This window comes from Manis javanica, chromosome 13, assembly GCF_040802235.1.
Source record: "Manis javanica isolate MJ-LG chromosome 13, MJ_LKY, whole genome shotgun sequence".
Classification (NCBI taxonomy): Eukaryota; Metazoa; Chordata; class Mammalia; order Pholidota; family Manidae; genus Manis; species Manis javanica.
In genome coordinates, this window is record NC_133168.1 from 81,124,739 (window position 1) to 81,150,890 (window position 26,152).

General features: G+C 51.7%; 1 protein-coding gene across 2 annotated transcripts in view; it reads right to left on the bottom strand.

Moving 5' to 3' along the window:
* Positions 1-19,053: 19,053 nt before the first annotated feature.
* The window catches only part of GALNT2 (polypeptide N-acetylgalactosaminyltransferase 2), a 174,395-nt gene continuing 167,296 nt past the window's right edge, over positions 19,054-26,152 (bottom strand). For both annotated transcript variants that reach the window (XM_073219930.1, XM_073219931.1), the window contains 2 exons: positions 25,253-25,372; positions 19,054-21,368 (listed from right to left, as the gene is read on the bottom strand). In XM_073219930.1, coding sequence (XP_073076031.1) covers positions 21,213-21,368; positions 25,253-25,372 — 276 coding nt within the window. In that variant the 3' untranslated portion in view covers positions 19,054-21,212. The remainder of the gene's footprint in view (positions 21,369-25,252; positions 25,373-26,152) is intronic.

A 26,152-nucleotide genomic window follows, 5' to 3' on the forward strand; every position in this document is an offset into this window, starting at 1 on the left:
TGCAGGGAGAGACCTCCCCAGATGCAGCTGTCCGGCAACATTACCCTAATAAAATTAAATAATTAGAAAACGGAACCACAAGCTGGCACATGGCAGCCAGAGCCTGAGCAGGAAGGTAGTCCCCTCCTTCCCTGCCACTGGGCTCCATCAAGGGGCTCGGCAGAGCCTGTCACCTGTGCACAGGTGAGCGGTGAGGGGCGAGGGTGGGGTGGTCAGACTCAAGTGGACTTTGCAGGGAGGGTTGTGTGTCATTCTTTCTGGGTGTCTTTTGGTATGAGAGTAAGTAAACGGCAATCTTTATAGAATGGCCCAGCTTCATCTTGCCAAGAACTAGCAGCACATGGATATAGGGACCTCTGGGGTCTCCCCACTATCCGGTGACTGGCTCACTCAGCAGGAGTGGGTTAGGATAAATAAGTTCTTCCTGTGGTCCTGTGGATAGGCAGGCCTGAAGCAATCACAGTAGATACCGTACTGGGCGGTGCCTTGGCCACAGGCAGCTGCTGGCCCTGATGTGGGCCGAGAGACCCTGCCCACTGGCCCCCTGCCAAGGGGTCTCCCTGTAGAGGGTCTGAACGTTGGTTCCCTGATTTAAGAGAAAAGCCCCCTGAGCCCCTCAACGCTAATAGATAAGCTGTCTTCCATTAATGGTTTGGTGTGAATTAGTCCATTGCTCTCATTCCTTTTAATTCATTTAGCCAGCCTTTCAAGGAAGAACCTTTTGTAAATAAAGGAAAGGGCTTTAACTGTTTCCTGTATTCTGGGCTTGCAAAGATGTGTAAGACCCAGACCCTGTCCTCCCCAGGCAAACAGCCCAGCCAGGAGGGCGAGGCGGGCACAGTGACCTAGCCGCCCTCAGGCGACAGCGCCATGCAAAGTGCTGCGGGGACTGGCAAGAATGATCTAGGAAGAGGGCATGACTGAGAGAAAACTGGGGTGCAAGGGAAGGTGAGCTGCCCCGTGAAAGATGGGTGTCTTGGAGAGGGAGCTGCCACGTGGAGGGTGGGGAGTGCATGGATGGGTGGCGCAGCTGGAGGAGGGTCGGGAAAGGTTGAGTGAGACCTGGTGATAATCCCCAAGGGCCGGAAAATGTTTTGGCTGTGTTCATGGGGCAGGGGTAAGGGGCTCCAACAATCAAGGAAAATACTGCTTTGTGTATGTATATGTTATTTGTTTCACCTGGGAAGAAGATTCCTAGATCTTACCAGCTTGCAAAGGATCTGTAAGCTGCCAGTGGTTAAGCACCCCTTCTCGGCAATGGCAAGACTTGTGGAGTCTCCACAGGAACACAGCCATGCTCGAGAAGGTTCTGGTGATGGTGCACAGGTGGGCAGTGGGGCCAGGATGACTCCGATCACAGGGACCTCTGGGCCCTGTTCTCTCTGCATCAGAGGAAACAACATCAAACCGGTTTTTTATAAAGCTGTTGCAACCAGCATCTTTATACAGAGGAACACCTGTTCTCTCTCCATTAGTCACCTGTGTGCCCTCTGTGTAGCAGGCACAGAGGCCGTACATGTCCCTGTCCTGAGGGGTCTCACAGCTCCGTGAACAGACGCAAGCAGGAACGTGTCAGGAAATGAAAATACATGTGAGAAGGGAGGGCTTTGGAGCCACCACAAAAGGCCTCTTTGAGGATGGGCCCCTGGAGCTGAGGCTTCCCGCACGGTCAAGGGCAGGTGCTTCGGAGCCTGGAGAAGAACATTCTGAGCAGAGGAATGGCTGGTGCAGTGGGAGCAGCTCCATAGCCTAAAGGAGCAAAAGGAATCCTGGCGGTGGGGGGTGGGGCACAGAGCAACTGCAGGGAGTGGGCAGCGATGGGGCTGGGCTGGGGGGCGAGGCGGGGAGGGCACAGCATCCAGGCAGGGCGGCTCTGGGCAGGAGGGACAGTGGCGGACTGACAATATTTTGAAGCCATTGGAGAGTTTTCTTTAAATGTGGAGATAACTTCATCTGGTGTGTTTTTAAAGATAATTTCTTATTTTCAAATAGCTCAAGACTCACAAGAAGTCGAAACCTAGTACAGAGGTTTCCTGTGCACCTACACTGCTTCCTCCAGCAACAGCATCTTCCATGACCACTGACCATTGTCTAAGCCTGGAAATGGGTGTTGGTACAGCATGATTTCCTCAGGCACAGACCTTATTTGGATTCACCCACTTTTATTATTAATTAATTTTTTTATTTTGGTGTCATTAATCTACAATTACATGAAGAACATTATGTTTACTAGGCTCCCCCTTTCACCAAGTCCCCCACACAAATCCCAATACAGTCACTGTCCATCAGTGTAGTAAGATGCTGTAGAATCACTACTTGTCTTCTCTGTGTTGCACAGCCCTCCCCTTGCCACCCCCACACTATACATGCAAATCGTAATGCCACCTTTCTTTTTCCCCACCCTTGTCCCTCCCTTCCCACCCATCCTCCCCAGTCCCTTTCCCTTTGGTAACTATTAGTCCATTCGTGGGTTCTGTGATTCTGCTGCTGTTTCGTTCCTTCAGTTTTCCTTTGTTCTTATACTCCACATATGAGTGAAATGATTTGATACTTGTCTTTCTCTGCCTGGCTTATTTCACCGAGCATAATACCCTCCAGCTCCATCCATGTTGTTGCAAATGGTAGGATCTGTTTTCTTCTTATGGCTGAATAATATTCCATTGTGTATATGTACCACTTCCTCTTTATCCATTCAGGTACTGATGTACACTTAGGTTGTTTCCATATCTTAGCTATTGTAAATAGTGCAGCGATAAACATAGGGGTGCATCTGTCTTTTTCAAACTGGAGTGCTGCATTCTTAGGGTAAATTCCTAGAAGTGGAATTCCTGGGTCAAATGGTAAGTCTATTTTGAACATTTTGAGGAACCTCCATACCGCTTTCCACAATGGTTGAATTAATTTACATTCCCACCAGCAGTGTAGGAGGGTTCCCCTTTCTCCACAACCTCGCCAACATTTGTTGTTGTTTGTCTTTTCGATGATGGCGATCCTTACTGGTGTGAGGTGATATCTCATTGTGCTTTTAATTTGCATTTCTCTGATGACAAGCGATGTGGTGCATCTTTTCATGTGTCTGTTGGCCATCTGAATTTCTTCTTTAGAGAACTGTCTATTTAGGTCCTCTGCCCATTTTTAAATTGGATTATTTGCTTTTTGTTTGTTGAGGTGTGTGAGCTCTTTATATATTTTGGATGTCAACCCTTTTTGGGATCTGTCATTTATGAATATATTCTCCCATACTGTAGGGTACCTTTTTGTTCTATTGATGGTGTCCTTTGCTGTACAGAAGGTTTTCAGCTTGATATAGTCCCACTTGTTCATTTTTGCTTTTGTTTCCCTTGCCTGGGAAGATATGTTCATGAAGAAGTCGCTCTTGTTTATGTCCATGAGATTTTTGCCTGTGTTTTTTTCTAAGAGTTTTATGGTTTCATGACTTACATTCAGGTCTTTGATCCATTTTGAATTTACTTTTGTGTATGGGGTTAGACAGTGATCCAGTTTCATTCTCTTACATGTAGCTGTCCAGTTCTGCCAGCATCATCTGTTGAAGAGACTGTCATTTCTCCATTGTATGTCCATGGCTCCTTTATCGTACATTAATTGGCCATATATGTTTGGGTTAATGTCTGGAGTCTCTATTCTGTTCCACTGGTCTGTGGCTCTGTTCTTGTGCCAGTACCAAATTGTCTTGATTACTGTGACTTTGTAGTAGAGCTTGAAGTTGGGGAATGAGATCCCCCCCCCACTTTATTTTTCCTTCTCAGGATTGGTTTGGCTTTTCGGGGTCTTTGGTGTTTCCATATGAATTTTTGAACTATTTGTTCCAGTTCATTTAAGAATGCTGTTGGTAATTTGATCGGGATTGCATTGAATCTGTATATTGCTTTGGGCAGGATGGCCATTTTGACAATATTAATTCTTCCTAGCCAGGAGCATGGGATGAGTTTCCATTTGTTAGTGTCCTCTTTAATTTCTCTTAAGAGTGTCTTATAGTTTTCAGGGTATAGGTCTTTCACTTCCTTGATTAGGTCTATTCCTAGGTATTTTATTTTTTTTGATGCTATTGTGAATGGAATTGTTTTCCTGATTTCTCTTTCTATTAGTTCATTGTTAGTGTATAGGAAAGCCACAGATTTCTGTGTGTTAATTTTGTATTCTGAAATTTTGCTGAATTCTGATATTAGTTCTAGTAGTTTTGGATTGGAGTCTTTAGGTATTTTTATGTACAATATCATGTCATCTGCAAATAGTGACAGTTTGACTTCTCTTTACCAATCTGGATTCTTTGTATTTCTTTGATTTTTTCTAATTGCCGTGGCTAGGACCTTCAGTACTATGTTGAATAACAGTGGGGAGAGTGGGCATCCCTGTCTTGTTCCTGATCTCAAAGGAAAAGCTTTCAGCTTCTTGCTGTTCAGTATGATGTTAGCTGTGGGTTTATCATATATGGCCTTTATTATGTTGAGGTACTTGCCCTCTATGCCCATTTTGTTGAGAGTTTTTATCATGAATGGATGTTGAATTTTGTTGAATGCTTTTTCAGCATCTATAGAGATGATCATGTGGTTTTTGTTCTTCTTTTTGTTGATGTGGTAGATGATCTTGATGGATTTTCGAATTTGTACCATCCTTGCATCCCTGGGGTGAATCCCACTTGGTTATGGTATATGATCCTTTTGGTGTATTTTTGAATTCGGTTTGCTAATATTTTGTTGACTATTTTTGCATCTACATTCATCAGGGATATTGGTCTGTAGTTTTCTTTTTTGGTGGGGTCTTTGCCTGGTTTTAGTATTAGGGTGATGTTGGTTTCATAGAATGAGTTTGGGAGTATTCCCTCCTCTTGTATTTTTTGGAAAACATTAAGGAGAATGGGTATTATGTCTTCTCTGTATGTCTGATAAAATCCTGAGGTAAATCCATCTGGCCCGGGGGTTTTGTTCTTAGGTAGTTTTTTGATTACTGCTTCAATTTCATTGCTGGTAATTGGTCTGTTTAGATTTTCTGTTTCTTTCTGAGTCAGTCTTGAAAGGTTGTATTTTTCTAGGAAGTTGTCCATTTCTCCTAGGTTTTCCAGCTTGTTAGCATATAGGTTTTCATAGTACTCTCTAATAATTCTTTGTATTTCTGTGGGGTCCGTTGTGATGTTTCCTTTCTCGTTTCTGATTCTGTTGATGTGTGTTGACTCTTTTTCTCTTAATAAGTCTGGCTAGAGGCTTATCTATTTTGTTTATTTTCTCAAAGAACCAGCTCTTGGTTTCATTGATTTTTGCTATTGTTTTATTCTTCTCAATTTTGTTTATTTCTTCTTTGATCTTTATTATGTCCCTCCGTCTGCTGACCTTAGGCCTCATTTGTTCTTCTTTTTCCAATTTCGATAGTTGTGACATTAGATTATTCATTTGGGATTGTTCTTCCTTCTTTAAATATGCCTGAATTGCTCTATACTTTCCTCTTAAGACTGCTTTTGCTGCATCCCACAGAAGTTGGGGCTTTGTGTTGTTGTTGTCATTTGTTTCCATATATTGCTGGATCTCCATTTTAATTTGGTCATTGATCCATTGATTATTTAGGAGCATGTTGTTAAGCCTCCATGTGTTTGTGAGCCTTTTTGCTTTCCTTGTACAATTTATTTCTAGTTTTATACCTTTGTGGGCTGAAAAGTTGGTTCGTAGGATTTCAATCTTTTGGAATTTACTGAGGCTCTTTTTGTGGCCTAGTATGTGTTCTATTCTGAAGAATGTTTCATGTGCACTTGTGGAGAATGTGTATCCTGTTGCTTTTGGATGTAGAGTTCTATAGATGTCTATTAGGTCCATCTGTTCTAGTGTGTTGTTCAGTGCCTCTGTGTCCTTATTTATTTTCTGTCTGATGGATCTGTCCTTTGGAGTGTTAAAGTCTCCCAAAATGAATGCATTGCATTCTATTTCCTCCTTTAATTCTGTTAGTATTTGTTTCACATATATTGGTGCTCCTGTATTGGGTGCATATATGTTTATAATGGTTATATCCTCTTGTTGGACTGAGCCCTTTATCATTATGTAGTGTCCTTCTTTATCTCTTGTTACTTTCTTTGTTTTGAAGTCTATTTTGTCTGATACTAGTATTGCCACACCTGCTTTTTTCTCCCTGTTGTTTGCATGAAATATCTTTTTCCATCCCTTGACTTTTAATCTGTGCATGTCTTTGGGTTTGAGGTGAGTCTCTTGTAAGCAGCATATAGATGGGTCTTTCTTTTTTTATCCATTCTATTGCCCTGTGTCTTTTGATTGGTGCATTCAGTCCATTTACATTTAGGGTGATTATTGAAAGATATGTACTTATTGCCATTGTAGGCTTTAGATTTGTGGCTACCAAAGGTTCTAGGTTAGCTTCTTTACTACCTTACTGTCTAACTTAACTTGCTTATTGAGCTATTATAAATACAGTCTGATGTTTATTTCTCTCCCTTCTTATTCTTCCTCCTCCATTCTTCATATGTTGAGTGTTTTGTTCTGTGCTCTTTTTAGGAGTGCTTCCATGTAGAGCAGTCCTTCTAAAATACCCTGTAGAGGTGGTTTCTGGGAGGCAAATTCCCTCAACTTTAGCTTGTCTGGGAATTGTTTAATCCCTCCTTCATATTTAAATGATAATCATACTGGATACAGTATCCTTGGTTCAAGGCCCTCTGTTTCATTGCATTGAATATATCATGCCATTCTCTTCTGGCCTGTAAGGTTTCTGTTGAGAAGTCTGATGTTAGCCTGATGGGTTTTCCTTTGTAGGTGACCTTTTTTTTCTCTCTGGCTGCCTTTAATACTCTCTTCTTGTCCCTGATCTTTGCCATTTTAATTATTATGTGTCTTGGTGTTGTCCTCTTTGCGTCTAGTCTGTTGGGAGTTCTTTGTGCCTCTGTAGTCTGAGCAACTATTTCCTCTCCCCATTTGGGGAAGTTGTCAGCAATTATTTCTTCAAAGACACTTTCTATCCCTTTTTCTCTCTTCTTCTTCTTTTGGTACCCCTCTAATGCGGATATTGTTCCTTTTGGATTGGTCACACAGTTCTCTTAATATTGTTTCATTCCTGGAGATCTTTTTATCTCTCTCTGCGTCAGCTTCTATGTGTTCCTGTTCTCTGGTTTCTAGTCCATTAATGGCCTCTTGCATCTTATCCATTCTGCTTATAAATCCTTCCAGAGATTGTTTCACTTCTGTAATCTCCCTCCGGACGTCTGTAATCTCCCTTCGGACTTCATCCCTTAGCTCTTGTATATTTCTCTGCATCTCCGTCAGCATGTTTATTATTTTCATTTTGAATTCTCTTTCAGGAAGTCTGGTTAGGTCTGTGTCCTTCTCAGGGGTTGTGATTTTGGTCTGTATCAAATTTTTTTGCCTTTTCATGGCGATAGAGATAGTTTGCAGAGCTGGCACAAGTGATGGCTGGGAGAACGTCCCTTCTTGTTGGTTTGTGGCCTTCCTCTCCTGGGATAACAGCGACCTCTAGTGGCTTGTGCTGGGCAGCTGTGCACAGATGGGGCTTCTGATTCTTGCCAGCCTCTATGGAGTTTAGCTCCACGTTTGCTCTGGGTGTGGCTTGCCTCGGGCTGCAGCTCCAATATGATAGAGCTGCGTTGGAGGTGAAATGGCCGGGAGGCTTTTTATCTCCGTGAGGGGCCTCTATGCTCCCTGCTGCCCAGGGGCTTAGAGTGCCCAGAGTTCACCAGGATTCCCAGCTGCTGGTCTAAGTGTCCCAGGACGCTTCCATCCAGCCGTGGGGTCCTTGTCCTTTTAAGACTTTCAAAAAGCACTCACTTTTCTTTGTCCCAGGGGCACCAGCTGTGGGGACTCCCTCACAGGTCTTACTGTCCTGTTTCCCTAGTATCTAGCACCCCACACACGCACTGTGTGTCTGCACTCTGGTGTGGATGGCTACGGCTGGGTGTTTAGCAGTCCTGGGCTCCCTCTCCCTCCCCACTCCAACTCCTCTCCTCCCTCTGGGAGCTGGGGTGAGGGGTGCTCGGGTCCCGCCGGGCTGCGGCTTGTATCTTACCCCCTTTGTGAGGTGCTGGGTTCTCGCAGGTGTGGATGTAGTCTGGCTGTTGTCCTGTGTCTTCTGGTCTCTCTTTTAGGAATAGTTGTATTTGTTATATTTTCAAAAATATATGTGGTTTTGGGAGGAGATTTCTGCTGCTCTATTCATGCTGCCATCTTCGGATTCACCCACTTTCAACCCATCCTTCTCAAAATATGGACCATGTAGATCTGTGGCATCCACCACATGTACAGATGCCTGTGGCCACCACCACACATCAGGACACAGATGGAGAGGTTCCAGCTCACTCATTATGTCCTTTCTCCTTTTCTTTCTTTATTAAGATAGAAAACACATATGGTGAATCATGTCAATTGCTGTGCAGAGGCTATCAAAACAAAATGGCTAAGAATTTCACTTGTATTTCATAGCTTCTGTTTCAAAGCTTTTATTTCACAGCTTTACTAAGATGCAATTTAGATACCAAAGTTCACTCGTTTGAAGTGTACAATTCAACAATTTTTAAGAAAGTCATGGGGCCACACAATCATCACCATTGTCTAATTTTAGAACATTTTCATTTTCCCAAAAAGAAGACCTATGAGGAATCATTCCCCCTGAAGATCTGCTCTAGGCCACCACTGATACACTGCCTATCTCTCCAGAGCCCTTCATCCTAGACATTTCTTATAAATGAAATCATACAATATGTAGTCTTTTGTGACTGGCTTCTTTCACGTCGCATAATGTTTTCACGTGTCACCACGCTGTGGCATGTATCAGGACTTCGTTCCTTTTATGGATGAATCAGATCCCCATGCATGTACATGCCACGTTGTATCTATCTGTTCACCAGCTGATGGACATTTGGGGTATTTCCAATTGTTGGCTATTTGAGTTGTGCTTTTGTGAATATTCCTGTACAGGTCTTTGTGTGGACATGTGTCAGGTGCAATCAGAGGAACCTGATGGTGAGGTGCCACCTGCTGGGGCAGAGCCTCTCACCCAGGGAGGGAAGCAGAGGGCAGCATGACTGAAGGTAGGAAGCAGACTTTCCCTCCAGGTGAACCCCCTGCCTCAGGGCTACTGACACCCTCCAGCCTTACCTGCAGCTCACACCCATTTGCCTCCGGCTGACCCTGCATTTAAGGAGGTGGGGGAAGGATGTGAGTGTCCCAGTCACAGCCACATATGTGCAGGAGAAAGTAACCCGCATGTGGCAAGAAGTGTGGCAATGAGCCGGGACTTTTGAATTCCAATATGAGCTCTGTCATCTGCTGTGACCTCAAGCAAATCGCGGATACCCCTTGAGTCTTGCATCCTTCATCTGAAGGTGACCTGCTTTAGAGAGTGAAAGTCTAGTTGTGACACCCAACAGCCATGCTCTCCAGCGGCTAGATTCTGCGAGTGCTTTATCTGCAGTTCCCAGTGGGATAGATTCTGTGATGACGCTTTATAAAATACTGCATTCATGCCTTGGGGCAGCGGTAACAAGTCAAAATCTCGATGACTTAAAGCAACAGAAATACACTCAGTCACAATTCTGGAGAGCAGAAGTCTGAGGGCAGGGAGTGGGCAGTGCCACCCTCTGTCCAGAGCCCTGGGGGAGGGCATGTACCTTGCCTCCTCTGACTTCTGGAGGACGCCGGCGTTCCTTGGCCTGTGGCCACATCCTGCCCATTTCTGCCTCCTTGTCCACACTGCCTTCCTTTCTGTGTGTGCTGATTTCCCTCGGCCTCCCTTTTATAAGGACACTTGGATTTAGGGCCCACTTGGATAATCCAGGATCATCTCTCCATGCCAAGATCCTTAATCACAACTGCAAAGACCTTTTCCTTATTAGGTAACACTTAACAGGCTCCAGGAATTACTTGGGTGGCTGTTATTCAGCCTGCCACCATCCATCCTCTGGCTGTTGAAGGTTCATGTCCTTCCCATGTGCAAATATACTCACCTCATCCCACCATCCCTGGAAGACTCAACCCATTATAGCATCAGTTCAAATAGAAAATCTCATCTCAGCCTCATCAGCTCTGAAATCCCATATCACATCATCTAAATCAGGTATTGGTGAGACTCTGAATATGATCCATCCTGGGGGAAAATTCCTCCGCCTGTGAAACTAGAAAACACGTCATTCATTCCCAAAACACACAGTGGGGCAGGCATAAAATAATAGTTCTAGACATTCTCATTCTAAGAAGGGGACAATGGAAGGAAAAAGTGGTCACTGGTCCAAAGCAGTTTGGAATCCCAGCAGGGAGACCCTGTAGGTTGCAGGTGCTGGGCCTGATCCTCTGTGGTTTCAGCTCCACCCTCTGGGCCTGTGGCTCAGATATTAGGGATGGAGACTGAGCATTTCTGAGTGGCCATTACTGGGTGTGCTCCAAGTGCGCGGCCAGTGCCAGTGGGTGTCACTTTGCCAAAGTGCAATCTGTATTAAGAGCATATTATACTACCTTTTAGCATAACTGTACAGCTAGTGCGAAGACAAGCCTGACAGATGGCCATCATGGGCCTCCTGGCCCTTGTGAGCTGACTTTCCAGCCCTTCTTTCCTGCTGGCCTGTAGGTCAGCTCTGGCAGATGGCCACAGGAGTGGGACTTTGTGGGACAGGCAGCACTGACTTTGAACCGGACTGGCCATGTCTGGGGCCGCTAGCCACAGCCGGGTCACCCCTCTGGGCAAGGGCTCAGCAGAGGCGGCCATGCCAGCCACTATCAGGCTCCCCACTGAGTGTGGGGGGACAGGACAAGGGACTGGAGGGTGCCAGCCTTTCCAGAAGCCACTTACCCATTTGCTCACAGCCACGTATGGGGCAAATCTCTTTGCACAGGGAAGTGGCAGCTGAGATGGGCTCCCTGCCTGATGGCTTCCATCACCCTGCTCCCTCTGAAGAGGGGACTTCCTCGTGGGGGGATCCCCCGTGGGTGACATCCCTGCCACAGCCTCTTGTGTGGCTCTTTCCATGGAGCCTTCCCCCCAGGCTGTACAATGAAGAAGCCAGCTGAGCGCTCATGGGACAGGGCGGGCGGGCTGTGTGGCGCCCTCGTGCGTGCGTTCCTGGCAATCCTGGGCCCTCCCTCCCAGTCACAGATCCGCCTCCTGCCTTCAGCTGCCACTACCACCCGGGCATCCTGGGGCTGCAGGGAGGTGGAGGGCTGCCCCGGGCTCGGGGCCGGGCACATGCTCAGACCATGGCCATCTTTCCCCGCAAATATTCCATCTTGTTGCTTTATGTGACCCTCCCAGGGCTGCTTCTGCTGAGCATCTAGCTTCTCTCCAGATTTTCTTCCAAGCTGCTCATTGCCCCCAGTGCCTTCTGGGCGCCCCCTCTCTGGTAGCCCAGTCTCCTCAAAGCCGATTGATCCATGCACTCAGAACCCGTTGTCTGGATGCCCGCATGGCCTCTGCTTGAGCCTTGTACCCAGTGGGTGTTTCCCTAGCAGGAAATGCCTTCCTATAAAAGGTCCTAGGAAGGGGCACGCAGGAGCTTACTGAGAGTGAGGGGGCTTTGCATTTCTACAGCAACTCAGAAGATGGGGGAGGGTCCGCTTCCTTCCCTGTGTTGGCCTGCCCCAGCTGCCTGTGGCCTGTCACGGATGCTTATCAGGGCCCGTCAGCCACGGGCGAGCCACGTGAAGGCCTCTCTCTTCCTGAAGACGCCCATACCCACGGGACACCTGATCTTAATGATAACGGGCAGGTGGTGAGGCGGAGCGGTGGTCTCGGGGGCTGGCCCTTTGAAGCCGGTCAGTCTGCCACCCAGTGGCCTCTGCATCTGGGGCTGGCTGGGCACCTGGCCACCGCAGTGTAGGCCGCATCCCTGAGCCTCACGTCAGGTCCCAGTGCACCGGAATGGCCCCCCGATGCATCAGAGATGCTTCCTGCCAAAACGGGCTTATGTGGAAGTCCCCACGATTTGGATTTTCTGCCTCTTGGGCTAATTTGCTGAAATAAAAGGACACAGCAGTGAAAGGAAAAGGAGGGAAGAGGCCAAGTCACCACGGAGAGGGAGGCAGGTGCAGCCGGTGGAATCCGGGCCTGGTGTGCAGGCCGGGTGGCTGTTGCCGTGAAGGGACTCGTGATGGCCCCCCGCCAAGGCCCTGCCCTTCAGAGCCTGCGGTCCTGGCAGTGGGGACACGGGGCGCTCCCTGGAGCAGAGGCTGGCTTGCCTCCATCTGCCGTACCTGCCCCTGCGGCCGGGCACAGGCACAAAGCCAGCGCTTTGTCACAGCGACACAGGGACAGCATGGGGGCCCCAGCTGCGCGCGGCCTTCCACGGGGAGACCCAAAAGGGGTCCGAGGTCCACATCAGACTCCTGCTGCTGCTCCCGAGGGTGGCCTGAAGCCCTTATCCGTCCTTCCTGAGTCGAGGCGAACAAACCAGTTAAACTCTCAGGATAGATCAGAAGGAAGAGTGTGTGCCTGACGCTTTCCGAGACACACTTCTCCCTTGCGTGCCCTTCCCCTTCCAGGGAGACGGTGGAAGTTGGGCCGGTCTGCATCGTTCTGTTCACCACCCAAACTCCTGGTCCAGGAGAAGGACGGAGCTGGTCAGATGTGCGTGTGCGTGTGTGTGTTCAGGCATGCTGCGTGCACATCTTCCCCCAGCGCAGCAAGGAGCCGCCTGCCTCAGCCCCGAGCTCGGCCGCAGCCCAGGATTCGACGTTCTGGGTGAGCGCTCAGACTGAGGCTCAAGTCCTTCCTTACGAATCTCGCTGTCCACACTGAATGCCTCATGCAACCCTCACCCGTTTTAGCACCTACTTTGATTTTCAAGATAAGTCTCTCCCTTACAGGCCTCCCAATCCCGGGGTTCCAAATTGAAATCACAAAGTACAGGTCTGTGATGTTAAAACCCCTGCAGCTGCACGCGGGCGGCAGTGGTTTCCTGCTGAAGCAGGTCAGAGTAAAATCAAAGCAGGGCCATCACATTACCCTGTTGCACAGACCTTTTTAATGTTCTGTCTCCATTTTTCCAAGTAGAAAATGGCAGAGAGGTTAAAACTGACCCAAGATGATACAGTCAGGGTCCACATTTGAGCTCATGGCAGCTGGCCAGTGAGCAATGGGGCTCCAGAGCCCACAACCTGAACACGAGCCGCTAGTGCTTTGCAACACCTCCATGTGACTCAGCAGCAGCCCTTCCGATTAAGGAGCTGGGGACTTCCTGTTGCCTAACAAGGGCCATCAAACCAGTCATGGCCTGAGCCGACTGTCTTGTTCCTCAAAGAGTGGTCCCTGGACCCACAGCCTCTGCGTTAGCATCTCCAGGGAGCTCGTTACAAATGTAACTTCTCAGGCCCTGCCCCGGAGGCGCTACACGGGAAATGGGGTGGGCGCAGGAGTCGGTCTCGACGCGCCCAAGCTGGGAGGCTCTCCTGTGGCTCCCAGGCTTCACCCCTGGGGCGCTCGGCCCCACTGGCCTAGGGTTGTTCTCCAGCTCCCAAAGGCACTGTCGTACGTGACAAGGTCTGAGCATCTCAAATGTCATATGAAGAGCAGGATTTTGAAGTCTGAGAACTGGGTTCTGAGGACTGTTCTGCTGATCATGAGCTATACGACTCAACTACCACTGAATCTTTGTTCCTCCTTCTGTTGGAAAGGGGGGAGTGGAGATCTAAGGAGATCATTCCTGAAGCAGGAGGTGTTGTTTCCCGCCAGCTGCGGTCACCCAGTGAACGGGTGCTCTCACCCTGCCAGTTGGCAGCCACACTCCCCACCTGACTCTGTGGACCTGCTAGGGGCTCATGGAAGGAGGGCGGGGACGTGGGCTCTCCTCACCTGGGGCCTGTGAGGCCCTGTCCAGAGCTGAAGGCCGCCCCTGGGGACGTGCTCACCTACGTGCACTCTCTGCGGGCGTTGGGTTTGGAGTGGGCAGGAGGCCAAGCTGAGCTGTGTGTGTGGTGTGGGGATTCCTGAGGGCACTGGCCTTGTGTTAGTCGGCTGCGGCTGTTCTAGCAAAGTACCCGGACCAGGGTTCAGGCAGCAGCATTTAGTCCCCCACAGTCTGGCAGGCTAGTTCCTCATGAGGCCCCTCTCCCCGGCTCGTCCGCTGCCTCTGTCCTCACGTGGTCCCCCTCTGTGCGTGTCTGTGTCCCCATCGGCTCGTCTTACAAGGACGCCAGGCAGATTGGAGTAGGGCCTCACCAATGACCTCGTGTTCACTCACCTGTTTAAATAAAGTCACACTTGAAGGCGCTGGGAGTTAGGAAGCACTTCAGCATATATATTTGGTGTGTGATGATGGGGTCATACAATTTAGCCCAAAATGAGCCTCACTTATTTTCCACTTCTGAAAAGCTGACTCACATGGTTTAGTGATGCCACTGCAGCCGTGTCCTGCCTGCCCCCCACCAGCCCTTCAGCAGCGGTTCCAGCTGATTGCAGAGGGTGTGTGGGGCACGCTCTCGTGTCCTGCCCATGGCACATGGCCGTGGTGGGGGGAAGGAGGCATGTAGAGCCCGGAGGCCCATAACTGGCACGCTTCCCATCCATGTGCGCTTGGAGCCGCAGGGACACAGGGGCAGGCGGGGCTCCAGGGGACCCAGTCCTCCCTCCCTCCCCTCCTTCCCCTCCTGCAGACCCTACGGGACCTCAGTGTTGCCCTACGTGGGAAACGCACCGCTGCGAGGTGGCCTCTGCTTGTCCTCCTGGGTGATAAAATGCTGATTACACAGTGCGCACATCAATCGGGCTGATGCCTAGCAGGTGCGTGGTGAGCACAGCGTCATTATCAAGGCACCCCGTGGTGCCCTTGATCAGAAGGTTCTGGAGGGTTCTCCGGCCCCTGGCCCTACCCCACAGCCCGGTTCTCCCAGGCTCCCGCCTCCTCACCCGCTCACACCTGACCCACACCTGCTGGTTGCCCAGTCCAGGACCTCTTCCTTCGGGCTCACCTCCTGAGCTGCAGGGCAGCGGGCGGGCCTAGCCGGCTTGCCCCACTGTGCCAGCTCACCAGGCCCGCTGGGCCCCTTTTCCTGCCTGAGGTCAGTCTGTTTGGAGCTGTGACCTCAGCTCCCACTCTGCCGCCTGCCTCTTCTCTGAGCCCCCTCTTCAGGGGGTGTGTCTGCAAGCCCCACCCACCCTCCCTTCCCTCGCCCCACATGGGAGCTTTCCACTGGACGACCAGCGCCTGTCACACAGTCCTGAGTCCCCTCATGCGGCACCGCCCCCAGCCCATAGCCTGCAGTGAAACCAGCTCGCTTCTCCGTCTCACCTCTCATCCTGACAACCAGCAGGAGGTGAGCAAACCCCCATTCCACAGACCAGGCTGAATGACCCCCCCCTCAGGGGACAAAGGGGTGGTGGCAGAGCCCTGGGGCCTCACTTGTCACTCACACGAAGCCTCCTGGGCCTCTGGACCTCCCTCCACCGGCCCTCAGCAGGCTGCCACCCCAGCTTTTCCTGCTGCCAGTGGCTGGGGCTGCCCCTCCTGGGTCCCCAGGCCGTGCCTTCCATGCTGCCTCCTACTCCCCACAGCTGTGCCCAGCCTCCAGCAAATCCTTACTGTCCTGTGACCCATCTGCGCCCCTTAGTCCCGACCTCCCACTGCACCAGGATGAGGATGGGGCACTGGTTCGTTCCTGGGCGAGGAAATCTGGCAAATGGCTCAGTTTATGGGAGCCCCAGTGTCCCGGTGGTAAAGAGGACACCCCTCTCTGTGGACAGTAAGGACTAGAGGCATTGGGCAGGTGGGACATTTATTCCAGGGCCTGGCACATCACAGCCAGAGCTCCTGGGCCACCCCTGCCTCCTCCCCCAACCTGCCTTTCTTCCCTCCCCTCAAACCTCACCCCTCAGCTTTGAACTTCAATCCTGTGCGGCACCCAATGGTGATGTTCCATTAATTTACACCCTTGGTCCCCAAAACCAGCTCCTCCAAGATGCGCCCTGTCTGGGAGGCTCCACGCAGACGGGGGCAGTCCTGGCCAAGCCCCACGGAGGTGGGTGGTGGACAGCACAGTCCCGGTGAAGCCGACTGGGGAGGACAGATGCCCGGATTAGACGGTGCCTCCGTGGCGGTCAGGGAGCACCTCGTCCTTGCCAGGAGGCGCTTTCAGAAAGTCCTTAGATCTCTTCAATTCTGGTTCCTTGCTCGCCTGGCAATCTTCTGCTCCCTTTATTGCCCAGGTAGCTCCGCTGGCCAGTGAGATGCCTCAGTCACTGGCCCGGGGCACCTGTCAGCTGTTATTTGATATAAATGCAGATTCAGGGCTGTCTGCGTCTCTGGGGCTTGGCCATCACAGCTCTGTCTTCCAGGGGGACTCTCTTCCCACCTGGCCCTCAGAATCAGGATCAGGGCACCAGTCAGCGACAGCCTGCACCCTGGGCTGCCGCCTGGACTGGCCTGTAATTCTCCACCGCGGAGCCTGCCTCCCACACCTTCCCATTCGACGCTGCAGCAGGAAGACACACCAGAGGCTTAGAGACAGCCCCGAGCACAGATGCCATCTACGCTGAGATTCCTAGAATTCAGGGGCGCCAGACACTTGGAGGGGAAAAAACAAATCTTTATTTTCACAAATCTCTGACTGAATGTAGCCAATAAACTGGGAACTTTGCTACCAAAAAAAAAAAACAAAAACCCAGGTATTTTCATATCCATTAATTATTGCAGATTTTTCAAAATACTGTTTATGCTCATCACTACTTTGGAATTATAGTAGCTATTAGATATGAGGTCTTGCCATTAAGAATCACATATCATAAAACTATTTTGATAAATATTTGATAAAAAACAAATTAAGAGGCACATATAAAAGTATTTTGATAACTGTGCCTCAGTATAATTAGCCATCCCTGTAATCCCATGCAGTGCATCTTATTCATTTGAAAACCTTCTCAGAAGAGGCCCCCCTTTGCCAGCAGACATCAGAGGGCCAGGAGAAGTGGCTGGGGACACGCCGCTGGCACTGCTCACAAAGCGCACAGGGACCCCGTGACCACAGCTGCCCCCTGGGGTTCCTCCATGAGGGCAGTGTGGTGGGTGCCGAGGTCGCCCGGCCCGCGGCTGCCGCTGCCCGTCCTCCTTGCCAGCAGAATCCATTTCCACAATGCAGGACGATGGCGTGGGGAGGTGACGGATCCAGGCTGCCGAGTGCCCAGTTCTGGGCAATGCAGCCTGAGAAGCCCACTGGGTGTGCTGGGCGGCCACTGGGAAAGATGTGTCTTCCCTTAGGAGGGGAGGGACAGAAGGGAAGGCGAGACAGAGACGAAAGGAAAGGGGGAGGATGGGGGGTGGGGGGCGAGAGGCAGGGGTGGAGATGGAGGGGGAGACGGGGAAGGCAGGAGGCGGCGGAGGGAAGAGGGGGCTGCTGTTCCCACTCAGTGTGCCCTGGCGCCCTGGTGGAAGGGGTGGAGGTGGGGGGCCGGCAGAGAGTGGTCCGTTCACAGCAACATCCAACCCCAGGGTCCTGGGACCGGGAGCCTTTGGCCTTCTTGTCCTGTGATGAGATAATCTCTCTATTCAACTGATTCTTTAGCACCTGCATCAGCCATGCTGCTTCCCTGAGTCTGTCTGTATTTTTAGAACTGCTTCAAGGTCTGGTTCGAAGTCTGACTCCCCCGGGGGTGTGACCTGGGGTGGGCACTGTGACGGTCCCTTTCTCTGCCTCTGCCCCCTGTCCAGCCCCCAGGGCCTAGGTCCACAGGCACTCGGACAGGCACTGCTGAGCGTTTCTCTTCCCTTTTTGGGCCCCTACAGAGGCAAAGCCCTTGGGGAATGCGATGGGTATCATTTGCAGGCACACGTGATACATAAAGGCAAACACATCCACACTGTATTAACAAATTGGTTAGGAACATGTAAGGATGTCTAGGAAGAGAATTTCCTTTTTTTCTTTTAGGGAAGTCCCTGGACAAAAGATTGCGTGAGAAGAGGGTTTGCTTTTCTGGCTGGGTGTTTCTAAACATGTGAAATATACTGCAGAATCAAAGAGCTGAACTGGGTTCCGTATTTTATTCTTAAGAATTGTGCACACCTGGCCCTCTCTGCTGCAGTCCAGAGCTCAGAGCTCCCCTCTCCCAGAATCAGCCCAAGCACCTTCCCCGGCAACCTGGCAGGACCCACCCGCTCCGTCTCCACAGCGCCCCCGCCAGGCCTGCGGGGCACTCTACCCACCCTTCGCGTTTGGAGTTTACCACCCGGCCCCTCGCCTAGTCTCCAGGACTGTCAGGGAAACAGGGGCCTTTCTCAACAAGGGTTTATCGCCTGAGCGGACTTCTCCCTGTTGCCAAAACAGGCGCCATACACACATGATCCCTAGGGGACTCTAATGGATCCTGCATGATTATGTGAAGAGCTTTTTGTTTCTCAGAGGGCAGGAGAGCTGCGTTTTGTTTCAAATGGAGAAAATGGATGTATGTGTGGCCTCCAGAACTCATAGAACTCCTGCGCCAGCCTTCCCAGCACCTCACCCCCTCCACCGATCTCAATCTGAATCGCTAAGCAAAGAATTGGTTCAGTGTTGTGTTTCCTGGGCACACCTGTGGGTGGTGCAAAGGCGGGCGTTTTTAGAGGCCGAGAACGTGGGGGAAGACCCTCAGCAAGCCGCGGATGGCACCGGAGAGCCCCAACTCATTGGTAAACAAGCACATCAATTTTAAACACTTTAAAAGCTGTCCAAGTATTTGCTGTGCCCCCCACCTCTGCCCGGTTTGGGTGTAGCCCGAGGGTCGCGGGAGCTGGCCCCAGATGAGCAGCTTACTGGCTTCGAGCACCAGCTTGCTTCCCCAGCCGGCTACAAAATGTAGCCCAGAATGCTCGCTCATACAGGTCACTGCGAGGAGACAGTGAGAAAGCATGGAAGTGCTTGGCTCTGGGCCCAACACATCATGAACACCCCACAAATGACAACAGTTATTACAAATAAGAACAAACACTGGAAGGGCCCCGCAGTAAAAGGCAAATGCACTTTGAAAGTGTGATAAGAGGTAGCTGAGCAGAGGCCTGAAGACAAACCGTGCTCACACGCTCTGACACCAGTCCCATCTGTCCTGTGAGACCCACAAGGACTGCAGCGCCACCAGAGAGCCTTATCTATAAAGTATCTTCTCTTTATTTAAGTTAAACAATTTTCGAGGATGGTTTCCATCTATAAAACGGACAAAGTACAAGCTCTGTACAGCAGTTCTTTTTAAAAATCAACTGGAAAAAAAATTACCAAACTATATTTTGAATTTGCAAAACATACTCACAGATACCATCATGTTAGCTTTTATGAAGATATAAGAAAGACCACCGCAGAGAAGACTGCTAGCTCGGCTGCACTTTGCTCAAAGGGCTCCTAGGAAAGAGTCTTCACTTGTACAAAGGGGAGTGGGAGGGTGGGGTTGACTCGATGACTAAAAAATAATGCAGCCACAGTAAGTCACTTTGGCACACTGTGTCATGTAAACATCGCTCGCCTCCAGGGAGCCCTCCCAGCCTACCTCTGCTCGACACCTCACCATCTGAGGCCACTGCCCCAGCTCAGGGACGGGGAGCGGCCCCCCAAGGGGTCCCATCCTGATGGTACAAAGGTTGGTAAGACATCTGGGTGGGTGGGGTGGAGGTGAGTGGGTGAAGGATTCACTAAGAACCTGATCAAAATCCGTTGTCTATCAAAGCCAAATTTGTTTCCCATCAGTGGGGCAGTTTTCCTAACAGCAGCAGTAGCTCACAGGTGGCAGGGTCTGGCGACGGAACCCCAAGGCTTGGGCTGAGGGCACAGGCTCAGCCACTGGCTCCCGCCTGCCCCAATGCAACAGCCCTGCAAGGGGCCTGGCCTCTCTCCCACAGACCACTTGGAGGCAAGATCGGCCTCCGGAGACCCAAGTGTGCAGAGTTAATCCAGCCACGGCCTCCCTGTGCACTGGAAGTACACCTGGCTGCTTGGCAGAGGGCAAGAAGGGAGAGGCCATGGAGCACAGTCACCCAGCCACGCCCCATCCGTGTCATCATGCGGGGGCCCCTCTGCAGGGACTGCTGCCTGTGGGGATACCTTGGAGACAGGAGCGCTGTGCAAGGACATTCCCAGGCATTGGGACAGGTGCCCAGGCACCCCTGCCTGTTATTACCTTCAGGTCTTAACTGTGTGTGGTTGGTACTGACACCTGCTTCCTACACCTCACGGCCCCTGTCTGCAACTTGAATCCTCGGTGCCGATGACCAGGCACTGCTTGGTGTCCGCGCTTCCTAATTCTGACCCACAGCCCCCAAGGCAGTCACCTGGGCCTGGGGGGACACAGCGGGCAGGCCAGGTGCCAGGGCCCTGGCTGGCCTGTGGCAGCTTCCCACCATCCTCAGGAGCTGCGGGGTGGGGGGCTTTTCTCTTAAAAAGAAAATGTAAGAAAACCCAAAGCAACTGTCAACAGAAGTAACCCATCCAGATTTACAGACACCACAGACATGAAAAAGTGGGTTCCCACACAGAGCAGTGACCCTAGGCTGGAAGCCGGCAGGGGCGCCTGGGCAGAGGCTGGTGGCTGGGGCCTCCGCAGTAGCACCTGGTCGGCAACAAGGCTCTAGGGGTAAAGGAGGCTGCAGGCTCCCCCCGGGAGTGGGGGCCTGGCCCCAGCTCCTCCTCACAGCCGTGAACTGCTTTGCAGGGAATTTATGGGACAAGGACAACCCTCAGAGCCCAGAGGGATGGCCTGCACGCTTTCTCTATGGGTGTTCGTGTTTAGTGTCCCGCCTCATCAAAGTCCACAGTCAGATATAGCAAGTACATCATGTGGAAGAGGGAGGGGTCTGTGCTAGGGAGATGGCTGGGACTGGGGGGGCAGGGAGAGGGGTCAACATGGGTCAGCGTAGATCTGCATCAAGGCATGACTGGGTGGTGCGGAAACCGTGCACGGTGTCATGGGGCCAAAAGGAGACCTCAAATGGTTCCCCTGGCTGTGACGTAGCGACTTGACCCCTGTCCCCCGCGCCCCTGGCCCGGCTTGCTTGGTGGCTTCTCTCCTGCGGGGTCCGGCGAGCAGCACACCAGGGGCTGAGCACAGGCCAGGCTGGGCCGCACCTGTGCTGCCAGGGCCACTCTCACCTGTCACCTCTTCCACATCTGCCCAGGTCCCGCACCTGGTGGCAGCCCTCCAATTTTCAGACCGTGATGGAATACTGAGGTATATAGTTTTGTGGAAAGTCTAAGAAACATAATCAATGATGTGATCACCGGACTCCGCCTGACGGTGGGGACGGGCCGCAGCCACTCCTACCGCTGCAGGTTGAGTGAGAACTTCCACCGCTGGGACGGGGCAGCGCTGCACACTTCCACGCTCAGGCCCCCGCTCTTGGCCGCACGGCTGTCCAGGCACAGGTTGCTGCCCAGGTGCCGCAGTTTGGAGTTGCCTTCGATCTGTTCCCATTTCTGCAAAGGACAGCAGAATGCCTGATGATGGGAGCATGGGCAGAGGCATACAGAACAGATCCATTTCAGGGGCTTCTTGCTGTACTAAAAACACAAACTTGTTTTTTGGGTCTCTGATCATACAGGCGGCGAGCTGGGAACAGCCCCAAGGCAAATCAGCTGCTGGTGCGGCTGGAAGGCAGCCCGTGCTCTCCTCCTCTGGTTATAAATCAAAACGTCCTCTTGGGCCCCACAGGGGACTATTTCTCCTGGCCCATCCTTTCCCCACTTTGGCCGTCCCCTTGGGCAAGCCCCAGTGCTCTGGGCACCCGACCCTCCTCGGTCACTAACAAGGATGTGACACGGGGATTTCCTATGGGGGTTGCTTTCATCTGCAAGAAGGCCTCATCTGATGGCATTCCACCCCACAGAAGGAGCCCCAAGGAGCTGCCGGGCTCCGAGAGGGCCCCAGCCCTGCCCCGGCTGCGGGGAGGCAGCCCTGCCTGGAGGCCTTGACCTGGGCGCCTCCACGCCCCCACCCTAGGCCTAGAGCTCAGCTGAGCCAGAGGAACGGAGTCGGATCAGATAGAGGGAATGAGATGCTCATGTGGACACAAGTCCCTGGTGAGGAACCTATTTCCAGACTGTCTTCTCTATTAGGGTGTGAGTGTCTCGGTGAGAAACCCGACTCTGCCTTCCTGTGGTTCCCCGGTGCTATACGTAGCAGGGAACAAGCCGTATTGCCAAGTTCCAAACATGCCACTTGTAAAGAACTGAGTATAACGTCTTACTAACCAACCAACCAACCTACCAACCAACCTTAACCCAACCAGTCGACCATCAAACTCAACCCACGAACCCAAAGTCAGAAAATAAAACCCACAACTCAGCCTGAAAGAGATCTAAGGACCTTCATCCTGTTGTTTATCCCTATGTAAAACTCCCTAATGCTTGTTCTTAGAAAAAAAAAAAGGTAACACACTGTTTCTCCCCTGAAGCTCTCCATTAATGTAGTCTGTGATTCTAGTTTTTTACACGGTGTACACTAAAGCTCCTCTCCAAAAGTATTCCTGCAAATCCTTCAACACTGTGGAATTGAATTTTCTTACACTCGCCTCCCTTTCCCCTGACTCTGCAAATGCACATGTAACATGAACGCACAGACGTGCCTGGAAACCAAACAGCCTAACGGGCAAGGCAGTGCAGCTTCAGGATAAAACTAGCTGAGCAGCCTCTTCTCAATGGGCACAGGAATGAGGCGGGGAGGAGGCAGAGCAGGCGAGGAGCCATGTGCCCAGGAACCGGCCTTCCACCCGAGGACCGCTGGCGAGGATGTTCTCCAAGGACCCACACCACTCATTTCTGCGGCCTGCTAGCCTGGAGTCTGGCCGACGGTGAAAGTTGGCACCATCAGAGGAGCCAGGGGCGGCTATCTCACCCGGCCTGTCCTCTCCGCCCGCGTTCCTGGCTCCCTCTTCGCTGCAGCCGTACTTCAGGCTGTTTCCTCCATTGTCATATAAAGCGTGTATTTGGCTGCCAACGCCCATGTGTCACTCAGGAACCCGCTGGGCAAAGAATGTGGAATGAATAGAATCTGACTGTTCTCTGGAGGAGCTCCGCTGGTCATGGATCAGAGCCTCAGCTCAACAGAAGGCCTCAGAAAAACAACTAAACCCCAGTTCTGTGTCTGGAAGGTAGCCTCTCAGCTCGGACCCCTGGGTCTGCAGGGACAGTTGTGGGTGGGGCAGATTTCTGAGACATCAGGGCTCTGCTGGAATGATCCCCAGAATCCTCTCTAGTGGGCGAAGTCCGGGGATGACAGGTGGACATATCTAAGACACTGCACATCCAGCAAGCTAATTGTCTGCTCCTCCTGACGTGAGCCTCTCAGCTCCCAGGGCCTGACGCTGCAGCAGGAACACCTGCCAGCTTCCCCAGACAGTAAGCGTCTAGTTTTTCTCAAAAGGGTTTGGAAAGCAGATAAGGTCGTGATTTTATCACTCTGTCTCCAGACATCCCTGCCCATCACCCCCAGGGATGACAGCTGGTGCCGGGGTAGGATGGCCTGATGCAGTCTTCTCTGACCCTAGTTTGCAGAATTCCAGGGGGTCTGGGCCCAAGGGACACTGGCCTCCTGTTTATCAGTCTCTCCTGCTAGGGTACCACACAGTCACGACACTGCATCACCAACACGGATGGGCATCTGGGGCCCGAAGAGGAGGTGCCCACTGCCACGCCAGGCCAGGGGTTGGCAGGGTGTGGAGGAGGGCGCACGGCAGTGGCCGGGGATGCACAGATGCAGGATGGCCCTGTGCAAGCCTCCCCCTGATATCTGGAGTCTAAGCACATGCCCTGGCCTGGCTCCTCCTGGGTGACATGGCGGAGCAGGCCCAGACTTGGGGCCTGTTTCCCCTCTGTGCGATCAGCATTGCACCAGAAGCCTGCTTCGGCTCCTGGTTCCTGCAGGTATGGCGGCTCAGCCCCCACACTCATCCGCCTCACAGGCAGGGCCCGTAAGGAGGTAAGCCAGCGTCCGTGCCCAGGCACACGAACGGGTGTGACCTCCAGGCAAAGGGCAGAGAAACCAGCTGAAGAGGTAAAGATTTATTCTGAACTGTCTGGAAAAAGTAATAAGTATATATACACACACACTTAAATGTGTGTGTGTGTGTGTGTATAAGGTCTCATCAATTTGAACTTTAATCATTTAGAATTTTTCTAAGTTTAAAAAGGAAAATATTTAATGAAGAAACAAATACATGTTATTTCTCTTCAAAATATCCAATGGCAGGGAGAAGGGAGTGCAGGTCTAAGTGGAAATAAGCTTCCCGCTGAAGAACACGGGCCTTTGCACAGCCTTCCTTCCAGGGCAGGGGGCTTATCGGTGCACACAAATGAAACAAAGTGAGACCACCTCCTTTCGGAGGCATTATTATGACCCTTGCTTATCTTTTACTTCCTGTAGGTCAGCGTTTCACTGACTTCTCATGAATAAAGTCCTACTAATATTCTGTTTTTTTAAACAAAGCTTTCAGTCAAGACGTCCCCTCATTCAGGCTGGCATCTTCTGAAAGGGACCCAAGTGGGCCGGGCTCTAAGCCTGGGCTGTGTTCTCAGCGTGGTGCACCCGGCCACCTGCTTGGCCTGCTCTGGGCTTTGGTTCTACGGAGAGGCCACAGGGCCGCAGGGTGCTGCTTGCCGTTGGCCCTGTCTGGGTCTGAGGCCCGTGCCTCCACGTGCAGGGGGTCTGATGGGGCAGACTTAGGGGGTCCCCGCCATGCCAGCACTCAGATACACACACACACCAGCCACCAAAATACCCACGTCTCTGGCATCACCAGACAAACACATTTAGGGCGTCAGGTGCAAGCGCCTGGGGATTATGGCTGTTACAAGGAAGCTTCTGGAAAGGGACCACCAGCCGGCTTCCCTTGCACCACACGGTGAGGAGGAAATGCCCCAGGGGTGCTGAGTGTCCCGACCACAGCGCCCAGCCCAGAGAGGGTCCTTAGGACCCTTTGGGGAAGCTGAATATCCAATCACAAAACACGGCCCCTGAGTTTTAGTCCAGCTAGAGGGTGAGGCAGGTAACAGGTTATAGGCAGATGCGACTCAGGGCAGCAGGATCAGTGGGCAGAGGGGAGAAAGCAAGCTGTCTGGCGCTGGGCGCTCTTGGGCACAGCCCAGCAGCCCTCACGGCACCCATGTCCCCATCTGTCCCCAGTGGCACCATCTCACAATCATCCTGGCCAGGCTCTGCTGTGCGCCTCCGACACGCCAGGAACCCGACTGCCTGGCGGGGACTCTGAGGGAAGCAAGGAGCTCACGGGCGAGCAGGGCGGCTGGAGGTCACTCAGACAGCATGGCCACACTGGGCCGCGAGAGCACAGGTGCCGGGAGCGTACCTGTCTGCTGTCGTTTTCTCGGCAGCCCTGCAGCTTTATGAGCGAACCAGGTGCCCGGTCCACGACGGTCAGGCACAGGTCCATGTGCTTCACTGACTTCTCCTTCGTCAAGGCCCATTCCTGGAACGCAGAACAGCGGTCATAGGCGTGCTGCGCGCAGGCACCCGAGCCAGCCCACAGCCCACAGATGCCTTTCCGCCTGATGCCCAATCTACATTTGGCAGGTGGAGGAGCCCCACAATCAAGCGTTAAGTCGACCGACTTGGGCCGAAGGGCTTCCAGCACCTGAGTCGCTAAGATGAACAACAGGAACTACTTTAGCCCCAAATGCTAATTCGAGCACTGCACCCATTTTTCTATCCTTAAATGTGAGCTATGGCTCTGCAGCTCAAGCCTGGTCACCCATAAGATGGGGCATTCAGAGCCACTCTTTCCACCCACGATATTTTGGGAAGACTGCCCCCACGCAGGTGTGGTCTGGAAACAGCATTTATGAATGTGGATTGTAATGTGTGAGAATTATATATCGTATATGGCAAATATAAGCAAAATACATAGTGTGTTGCCTCACAGCTGAGCGCCAAGTGGATCTAGGGCCCTTGTGAAGTCCGGTGAGATCCCGAGGATCGGATCTGTGTATTTGCACACATGCCACACTGCTACGCTGCGTGCCTGTTATGTGCCAAGCAGTATTTTAAGGCCTTTATGTAATGGCTCCAGGCCAGGCTGTAGGCTTCACTGCACTTGGCAGAGGCTGCACTTTACAAACTGAAGATTTGTGGCAACCGGTACAGAGTGTGGCTACTGGCTCCGTTTTCCCAACAGCAGTAGCTCACGTCCTCTCTCTGAGTCATGTTTTGGTAATTGTCAGCAATATTTCCAAGTTTTTCATGAATTGTT